The sequence below is a fragment of the Panicum virgatum genome, chromosome 4K (genome assembly GCF_016808335.1).
Source record: "Panicum virgatum strain AP13 chromosome 4K, P.virgatum_v5, whole genome shotgun sequence".
In the NCBI taxonomy this organism is placed as follows: domain Eukaryota; kingdom Viridiplantae; phylum Streptophyta; class Magnoliopsida; order Poales; family Poaceae; genus Panicum; species Panicum virgatum.
In genome coordinates, this window is record NC_053139.1 from 14,373,897 (window position 1) to 14,383,730 (window position 9,834).

Consider the following 9,834-nt stretch of genomic DNA (forward strand, 5'->3'; position numbering starts at 1 on the left):
CTTTCCCTGCGCATACACATGTGCTTGAATTGAGTAATCCTAAAGTGTTAATTCGGCCAAATCAAGCCGAATCAACAAAAGGAAAAAATATATTTTTTTGTGAAGAGAGGTATGAGCCTTCGAAATCTCATCAGGAAGCTCTAGCAAAGAAGGTCCCTAAAGATTCGTTGAAGAATTCAGTACTCGGGGGGAAAGACAAGAAGATGAAAGCCGACAACAAGTCGACCGGTCTGACCGGCCATAGCGGCGGTCTGACCGGTTCGACCGGTCTGACCGGTGTGCTCAGTAAATCTGAGAACTCCTCTAAAATAAAGACAAGACCGAGTTTTAAAGAACTCTTGGCTAAATATGAGAAGAAATGAGTCGCCCAGAAGCAGAAGGGACGGCTAGATAAGGTTAAGGATACAAAGCCATCATCGTCTCAAGTGCAATTGAGTTTGAGCCAAGGTAATTTATTTAAGGGGCTGATTGCTGTATTGTTGGTATCCTTGTTATATGCCTTTGGATTATAGTAGGATGCACATACAGTTATATTATATTCATTATCCTCCTATATATCCAAGTTTTGCTTCGCAAAGACCGATTAGCGATAATCTGGTCAAAAGGGACACTGATTTCATCAAGGAGTGTGAGAAGAGTATAAAACAAGATTCAAAATATGTACAGCCGAGGTGGAGTCCCTCGGGTTTGTCTCACACTCAAAAGAAGAGGTTGCAAAGGATGCGCAAGAAAGAGTCCATGGAACAGCAAGCGGAGGTTGTACCAGCAAAGTCGGCGACCATGAAGCCGGTATGGAGGCCCAAGCAAGTTGTTTCGTCGTCAGCTTGAAGAAGAAGCAAGATATGACTGATAAATTATTATCGCCCTTAGCACAAAAAATGGCCAATGTATTCATCGCCCTTAGGCAATTTTGGTCCACAAGAGTGTTCTTTGGCACTCAAGTTTTACCAAAGAACAGTGGGCATATGTTGACGACCAAAATTGGCATTAGACAATACAGACCGGTCTGACCGGTACGCCCTAGCGGTCTGACCGGTCAAACGCTGTAGTCGGTCCGGCAGCAGCCGACCAGTCTGACCGGTAGGGTCGACCGGTCTAACCGGTCCAAGTGGAATCCGAGTACAACTAGGGTTTTTAATAGATTTAGATCTTGTAATAGGATTTCTTGCGGGATAAGTCCACCCCACCCTATAAATATAAAGGGTCACGGCCGATTATGGCATCCAATCGATCAAATCAATACAAATTTTATCTTTTTACTTTCTTTTTGCCCTAGCTTTTTTCCATCTACTATCTGTCATTCCTCCTTCGTCTCTACGTCGATTGAGGGCGTTCTAGGTGGCCTGCTGACCCTAGAATAACCCTGCGTACGCCTGCCCCGACAGGTCCTTCCCGGACGACGTTCGTTGATCTCGCCGCCGGCCTGCCCGGCGACAACCGGTATGACCGGTCTAAGCATCGGCGCTGTATTGTGTCGTCGCTCGCTGTGCGTTCAAGCGTTTTCGTGTGTTGGCCCTAGTTCTGCGCCAACAGCTTGCAGTCTTGGAAAAGGATACGAACTATAAGTTTGTGCTTCTTTTATTTTGAGCAAGAAATTAAAAAAATACATAGACTTATATTGGTGGTATGTAAAATATTTGGTGCAGGAAACATTTGAAAATAAGGCACTTAGTTTTTAAACTCGACAAGGAGTAGATAAGACTTTCGTCTACAATAATTACAGGTGCTGTGCGAAAGTGCGGCAGCGGTTGTTGATTAGTCCGTACATTGCAGATTTAAAGCAGGAATGTTGTAAAGGTTGTGTTTAGATCCATAAAATGGTGGTAAAAAAAGTCACATCAGACACTGTGGCATACTGTAACATTTTTTTTTGTTTGTGATAATTGTTGTCCTACTATGATCTAATTAGGCTCAAAAGATTCGTCTCGTCATGTACATCAAAACTATGCAATTAGTTTTTTTATTTATCTACATTTAATGCTCCATGTATGAGGCAACAGATTTGATGTGATAAGTGAATAATGTAGTTTGGAGAGAGAAATTTTGGAACTAAACACACCTGCAGGGACAAGGAGCATCTGATGAGATGGTAGGACACACACCTGCTGCTCCCTGACTGACTCTGCAGGAGCGGGCAATCCTTCACTACCAGCAAGTGCAGGCAATGGTGGCGTCCAATGCTTGGACAATCGATGGATGGATGAGGCTATGATCTCTGCTCAGAATAATTAACCTCATATTTAACCTCTAACACCGGCCACTAACATCCACAGATGACACGCCAGACACTGCCGGGGCAGACACAGACAGCCCAAAAGGCGATGGCGCCTGCCGCACGGCACGCAACAACAGCCATGCATGTCCCCCAGCACGCAATGGAGGGAAAGTTTTCTGTTGCGGCCATCTGCATTCTGCATGCAGGCGCCGATTCAGCGTCGCCCTTATCTCACCGCCGGCGGGACACGCAAGCTCGCTCCTCTCTCGCAGAGCATCACCTTCCACCGCCGGTGATGTGGCGCCGCAGTGTGCAAGGTTTCCCTGCATTTACAGGATCGGAGGAATAGAACAAAATTAGGGTCTGTTTAGATGAAACGCAAAAACTTTTTACATTGAAATCTTGCTAATTTGAAGTACTAAACGAAGTCTATTTACAAAACTTTTTTGCACAGATGAGGTGTAAATCACGAGGCGAATCTAATGATGCTAATTAATTCATAATTAATCAATAATTAGCGGATGATTACTGTAGCACCACTGTTGCAACATGGATTAAGTAGGCTCATTAGATTCGTCTCGCGATTTACAGCCCATCTATGCAAAAAGTTTTGTAAATAGACTTCATTTAGTACTTCATACATGTGTCGAAACATTCGATGTGACGGTTTTTTTGCGTTTATGGGATTTATGGGGTGGGAACTAAACAGGACCTTAGGCATGTGCAGTGCAAACCTTTTGCAACAACCTTTGTGCTTTGCAGTTAGTGTGCTGCTGATCATTTGATAGAGACGATCTTGCTTCTCGACAGGAGTACGTGCTGGCGTGGGCGGCGGTATCTAGCTATCATCTTGTTAATCGCCAGCGTGCCGTGTATTGCGAGCAAGAGTGTGCGGTGGAGAGTAGTGCACTTTGCAGATCAATCCAGTGTCACTATGACGTGGTGGCCTCATGTGCTTGTGGCTGTTTGCCCGGGAGCCCGGGGCCATCTGTGTTCTTGAACCTCTCTGCTAGGCACGACTCACAGAAAAGCAGCAGGCGAAGACAGTTACCTCTCGATCAATTTCTGACTATTTAACAAAAAAATATATCCCTTGGAAAAAAAGACTTGATATGCAGCTAACATCAATAGAATATAATAAAAGATGGACCAAATATATAGTAGACAAATTAATAATTTAATATTGAGAATTAAAACAAATATGTTGCAGACTTCCCAACAATTAATAATGTTGCAGTTACTGACTGTTGCAGACTTGAGAGTACCATATTATTGCATGAATAAAGTCTCATAAAAATTGAAATAACATTTTCTTTACATATCAAATGACCTATTTCAACACAAATATATAGTCAAAATACTAACGAAGCTTACCGTTGGTAGCAATGATGTATTGGTGTTGGAGCTGCATGGAGCTTGGACCGGGAGTCGGAGCTTGTTAGTGGGACCCCAAACATATAATTGCTCTATCGAACATTCAGAGGCATCATAGCACAGTCCATAGGGTTCCATGATCATAAGTATCAGGATCAATATGAACAGAGATTTAGATGTGGATGGTGATACATTTAATTTGCAGTTCTACCACTGGATTGATCTATGGAAGAGCAAGAGAGGGGATAGGGATGGATTCACAGCTTTGTGTGGTTGGATGAGGAAGAGACTGAAGGTGGGTGAGGGTAAGGATATTTGTGCTGACGAGGAAGATATATAGTGAATGTGATAGGTCTAAATATAAACAAAAAAAGTAAGTCGCAAAACCGTGCACGGAAATATCGATTCTCACAAGGAAGGAACAACACGCCTCGCGTGCACGGGAAGCGACCAACCGGTTTGTCGGATTGTTTTCTTTTTCTAGCGGCCTCATTGCACATAGATAGCATTAAAATTTGTGATGAGATAAATTTTACACAATTCTAATGTTAATGTGATTATTGCTTTATGTGTTTCCATTCCCTATACATAGGGCTGAGTGATTTTACTATTTGGCCCCCTTTTGGCTATGTTAGAGAATGATTTTCCACTGTATGCCTCTATGGAGTGATTAGCCCAACTTTGATACTAATGCAGTTGACAAATCTATGTTTTTCCTTAAACTTCGGTAGTCACTCTGATTCTAAATGTTGGTTGTCTTAGACTTGTGCACAAGGATTAATAATGAAAGTCAAAGTACTTAGCTTGGTTTCCTTTTACTTATACATCTGAGAAAGATGACTAGGCATAAGGACTAACAAGGCATATTGATCGAAGTACCTGGTTGCCTATATAAATAAACTTCTACAATGAATTATATTTTTAAAATAATAGTCAAGAAAGTGTATATTTGAATCTTCTGATACATCTCGTTAGGGATGTAAATAGTATGGATATTTTCCGACCGTATTTGAATTCGATTCGGTTTGGAAGGGTTTTTATCCGTCTGTATCCGATTCCTGGTATTCAATATCCATAACTTATCTATATCTGGATACTAAAAGTTACATTTTATGATGTCGATATCCATTACAATCTTATCCGGCAAAAACTAACACTGTCTGTGTCCGACTCCTTATTTGAATAAAAATATAAAAACAAATACGATATCAGTAATATCCGTCCGTATTCGATCCGTTTACATCCTCCCTACATGGTGATGAAGTGTTCAAGGACCTAACTCACATTACATGGTGATGAATGAGCTAAGGCTTGACATGAAAAGAAACAGTTGTTTGGAACAGTAGTCAGCGTTGCATTCTTTGCAAGCGTACCTACTGTCTTGTTCTCCTCTCTTCCAATTTTGATGACTAAAAACCGCCTTGTGCTTGCAACTTCCTAAAACTCAGCAATAATCGGTTGTAGTGGTCAATCACCGAGCTAGGAGCGAGGCAATCTTGCTTGAATTGCAGAGACCAATACCTACATTGATTGTCGGTGAGTAATGTGGCAACCTTCAAATTTAGGGCAACCACAAGCTTGACACCTAAAAGGAGAGCTCTAGCTTCAGCCTCCAAGGGTTCCATGGTCCGACGAATCGTAACCTAAAAAAGTGCAAAAGAAACATTTCGAGCAGATTTTGTAAGAATAAAAAATTCCAATTCTAACTAGTTTGATTGCTCCCAGGTGAGTTTTATATGTTGATGGTGAGGCCTATCTTTGAGGAAGACCATGTACCCCATCAAGTTGATTTTCTTCGAGCATTTGTTCATCTTCTTGACTTGCTTTAAAAGGTTGGGGTTCATTGGCTCTTTTTCATCATTTGAGGAGCTTCTTGCATCATCGATCTTCTTCCTCCTCGTTTGAGATACCTTTAGTAGCCATCTTCTTCAACTTTTTGACTTCCTTGTATGCAAGTGTACTTTGTGTTGGTGAAGAAGGTGGTGCTCTTGGCTTGATATCATTTCGTAGATCATGGGCGCCTTGTTGAGGACTTGATTTGGTGTCAATGTGTTGAGCTCTTTCTCATAAACAATTGTGGTTACCAAATATAGTCCAGCCTCCATAGTGAGTGAAGGATCTTGCGAATGATATCCACATCTTCAATTTGCTTCACACCTAGAGAATTGATCTCATTCACAAGAATATTCAATCGTGAGTACATAGATTCAGCATTCTCATCATCAAGTTGCTTAAAGCTATTGAGCTTATCAATGAGAACATGATATCTTTCATTGGCAACATCCTTTGTTCCCTCATTATTCTCTTTGATAGTCTCTCATAGCTCTTTAATATTTTCACAAGTGAACACACAATTGAACACACTATCACCAAGATAAGACAAAATTATACTTTTAGCAATAACATCATTTTGCTTCTGTTTTCGACTAGTGTTTTGTATCCCTTCACTAACTACTCTTCAAACATCTAGGCCCGTTGCTTGGAGATGAGCATGCATTAAAACCTTCCAACATTGAAAGCCCGTGCCATGAACCGTGGAGCATTTCTAAAGGGATACATCCCTTCCCCAAAGAGCTAACTCACTAGGCGGTAAAGCCTAACCGATCTAATAATCCGGTTTTCACAATTTACCAGTGGAATTGGTGTTCTTAGTGAAAGAAGTGAGTCTCGGCTCTGATACCAATTAAAAGTGATCGGGTGCTTGTAGCCTAAGAGGGGGGGGAGTGAATTAGACAACCTAAAAATTTAACCTAAGGCTCCAACTATCATGTGTTATGCTCACCTAATTTAGTTAGTTTGATGTGGGTTTGGGATCATTGTTGCAGGGCTGAATTGATGGTTTTCAGTGTTAGATTGGAGCTCAATTCAGTCCGGTAGGAATATGACTTATTAGTAGATAAAATTGTTTAGAAACATCTCTATTGTTCAAGATAAATTTGTTTAGAAACATCTCTATTGTTCAAGATAAAGTTGTTTAGAAACATCTCTTTTGTTCAGTTCAGATGACGACTTCTGTAAAAATAGTGCTCAAAATTTCCACTCAAGCAAGCACTGCACCTTCGACTCTCTCAGATCCTAAGCCTCTGCCCCTCGCCGACAGCATTTCCGACTTCCTCATGGGCTCCGGCTTTGAGCACCTCCTCGAACAGCTCGCACAAATAATTACCAGGACATCTTGCTATTTCTCTCTTCACAATGGGATGGGATAGACACTATAGCTTAGAGGCTCAAATGGTATGTCTTTTGATATAGAATCTAAGATTCAGATGAGAACTTTTGGGTGAGGGACCACTTCATCCTTGCTTATGTAACAATTGATAGATTTATGCAGCAGGTGATTTGTCCACCATACGGATGTTTCTCTTAATTAGTTTTTATGCAAATTTTCTCCCTTCAATGTTAACATGTTTTGTTTTGTGAAAAGACTATTACAAAACTGACAGCTCAATGCAGTGAGAAGGCCTTGAATTACAGATGATCTTCTTGAACTTCCACTATGATTTTCATCAAGTTTGATTACCTCAAAACATTTTTTTAACAGATCGAATTGTTTGTGCTTTTGTGTGGAATAGTTAAAATTAGCCGATAATCATGTTCTTCTGGAGCAGTTACAACAGAAGGTAATTATATTTCCCATACCATTGGGAAGAGCGTTCTCCGACTTTCTCTTGCTATTCCTCTCTTCAAATGATTATTACTAGGCTGCAGGAATTTGTGTTCCCTTGCTCCTCTCTTTTTGTGTAATTGGTTGAAAATGAATATATGCTTGATTGGAGGGAGTATGCCTAAAAAAATATAGTGTTTTTTTCTCTGTGGTTGGGATGCGTAAGGCCTGACATGTTAACATTATATTGGTAATGATGTTTCTTGTAAAAAAATAACCATACTTGTTCTTTTGAGACCTTATCTTCAAGTAGGAAAACACCATTGCATTACTCGTTGCCTTAGCCATGTAAAACTTGTTTAATTTTTTTTCTCTTTTTTTTCCTAAAAGATCTTGTGTTGTGTTAAGTCTATTGGGCGCCAGCTCCACCGCAAAATTGCAAAACTAGCTCGTGGAGCCGCTCCATCTCCTCCTATTTGGTAGGGCTCCAGCAGAACCTGCTGAAGGAGCCGGAGCCAGAGCCCTCCCAAAGGGGCCCTAAAACTCATATTTTGCTTGGCTATGGAGCTGCAGTGAGGAGAGATATGACCAGACATAGCAGGACAAAGAAGACAAATATATTACTACTACGCAGTTCACCAGATAAGAACGGAAGGGGATGAATTTGAAGGGTGTCGATATTTTTTACTCAGGTCCGAGTCCAAGCATTACTGATCATAGAATGCCAATATAATGTTTGCATCACGAGGGAAATTCTTTTTAGGTGTTTTTCTTTTGATGAAGGGACACAAGAAAATAATAAGAGCTGGTCAAACTCCAAGGAATATTACCCATACTAACAGTGATTTTCTTCACATTGCTAACATTGCAAGCAGAGGCGGATATAAAGGGAGGCTAGGAGGGCTCGAGCCCCCTACCTTGCCAAGATCAATGGATACCTCCCTAAGCCCCCCTCCATTTTTGGGACCAAAGAATGAAGAAGAGGGGGGAGGAAGAAGAAGAAGAAGAGAAGGGGAGAAAGAAGACAAGAGAGATGAGCCCCCTCATGATTTGGCTGCTGGATTCGCCACTATTGCAAAAGTGGGCCCTGTCCTCGTTTGTAAGATACAATTCCACCAACTCATCGTACACCAAGAACACGTTCAACGAAACAATGCAACTCATTATCAGACATGTAACAAGATGAAACAAATAAAATCCATTCAAATATACAAGATACAAATAACATACGCGATGTAGCTGCACTGCACTGCACTGAACCGACCCAAAATTCGCTACTAATATTTTGCAAACCTAATTAAACCCTGCCTAATAATGCAAACAAGTTCTTCACAACTAATTATCTAACGTTTACCCAAAAAACTAATTGCATATTTATATTCATAATAATCAACTAGCTAGGCCGACGTAGTTGAGTTTCACGGATCCCAGCAACAGGTTGCCATCCTTCTCCGCGATGTCGCTAAGCATGACGCCCTTGGGCGCCATCATCACCTCGTGCTCCCTTAGAGTCGACCCGAACGCCGACGAGGTGCTCTGGATCCATCGCGTTGATCTTCTCCCGGTTGAGCGCGAACCAGTAGCCTCCCTTGTCGTCACTCCTGACGTTGTCCGGTAGCCCGGCAGGTCGGCGAGCAGCTCGTAATGGCCGGCCTTGGGCCCCCTGAGCCAGTACCTGAATGCCTGGCACGGCCCCATGTGCGCCACCATGACGTGCGTCCGGCTGGCGCTCAGGGCGACGCCATTGGGGTACGGCTGGCCGGTCTTGAGCACGATGGCGCGTCGGGATTGCGCGTCATACCTGAGCAGCCGCCCGATGGCGTCACGGTGGATCATGATCTCCGTGTTATGCGCGCACGTGTACACGGTGCTGGATTTGGTGAAGCAGACGTTGCCCGTGCCCCGGTCGACGTCGACGCCGTTGACGAAGTTGAAAGGCACGCCGCCGGCCTCCGTCGCCAGCACCTCGGCCTCGCTGCTGCCTAGCCCAACCTTCATCAGGCCTAGGTACGCGTCGGCGATGTAAAGGTCACCGGTCTTGGGGTGGAATTGCCGGCCGAGTGGGTGCCCACAGACGCTTTCCGCGCCGTCCGGCTGATCCGCGGACGCCGTGCACACAGGGGTGTTCTTGTTGCTAGGGCTGTACGCGAATGTCGTTCAGCCTTAGGGGCTGGTAGGATCCCACTTGAGGACGCGGCCGTCAGAGACACCAGCGTAGGGGCCCTGGCCCCGGCGGTCGAAGGATAGACTCTACGTGCCGATGACGCCGTGGGGCCAGTGGCGGAGCCAGGGGGAGTTGGGGGTGCTCTAGCCCCCCTACTCCCATAGAACCTATGGAGCCCCCCAAAGCCCCCCAACATTTTTCAAGCATGAGTGAAGAAGAGGAAGAAGAAAGGAGGAGGAAGAAGAAGAAAAAGAAAGGAGGGAGGAAGAAGAAAGAAAAATGAGCCCCCCTCAATTTGAATCCCAGCTCCGCCACTGCGTGGGGTAGCCAGATGTGCTCGAAGGCGAGGCTCCTGGTGCCGCCGCCAGGCTTGGAGACATGGATGCTCCAGGGCGTCAACTTGGCCTTGATCTGCTTGGCGTGGGCGAAGCATGACGATGACAGGAGGAGGAGGGACATGGCGTGGATGCACGACAT

The 9,834-nt window shown here is 43.6% G+C and overlaps 1 protein-coding gene across 1 annotated transcript; it reads right to left on the reverse strand.

Moving 5' to 3' along the window:
* Window positions 1-8,582: 8,582 nt before the first annotated feature.
* LOC120701931 (protein STRICTOSIDINE SYNTHASE-LIKE 10-like) lies at window positions 8,583-9,834 on the reverse strand. The gene is made up of 2 exons (XM_039985727.1): window positions 9,686-9,834; window positions 8,583-9,333 (listed from the first exon to the last, which is right to left on the reverse strand). The coding sequence occupies exons 1-2, from the start codon at window positions 9,832-9,834 to the stop codon at window positions 8,583-8,585; spliced, it is 900 nt and encodes a 299-aa protein (XP_039841661.1).

Bases quoted from the DNA above. Each gene is read 5' to 3' on its own strand.
- LOC120701931 (XM_039985727.1), bottom strand. From the start codon at position 9,834: ATGTCGTGCATCCACGCCATGTCCCTCCTCCTCCTGTCATCGTCATGC. The intron at 9,334-9,685 runs GCTACCCCACGC...ATTCGCGTACAG, and splicing joins CTCGCCTTCGAGCACATCTG to CCCTAGCAACAAGAACACCC.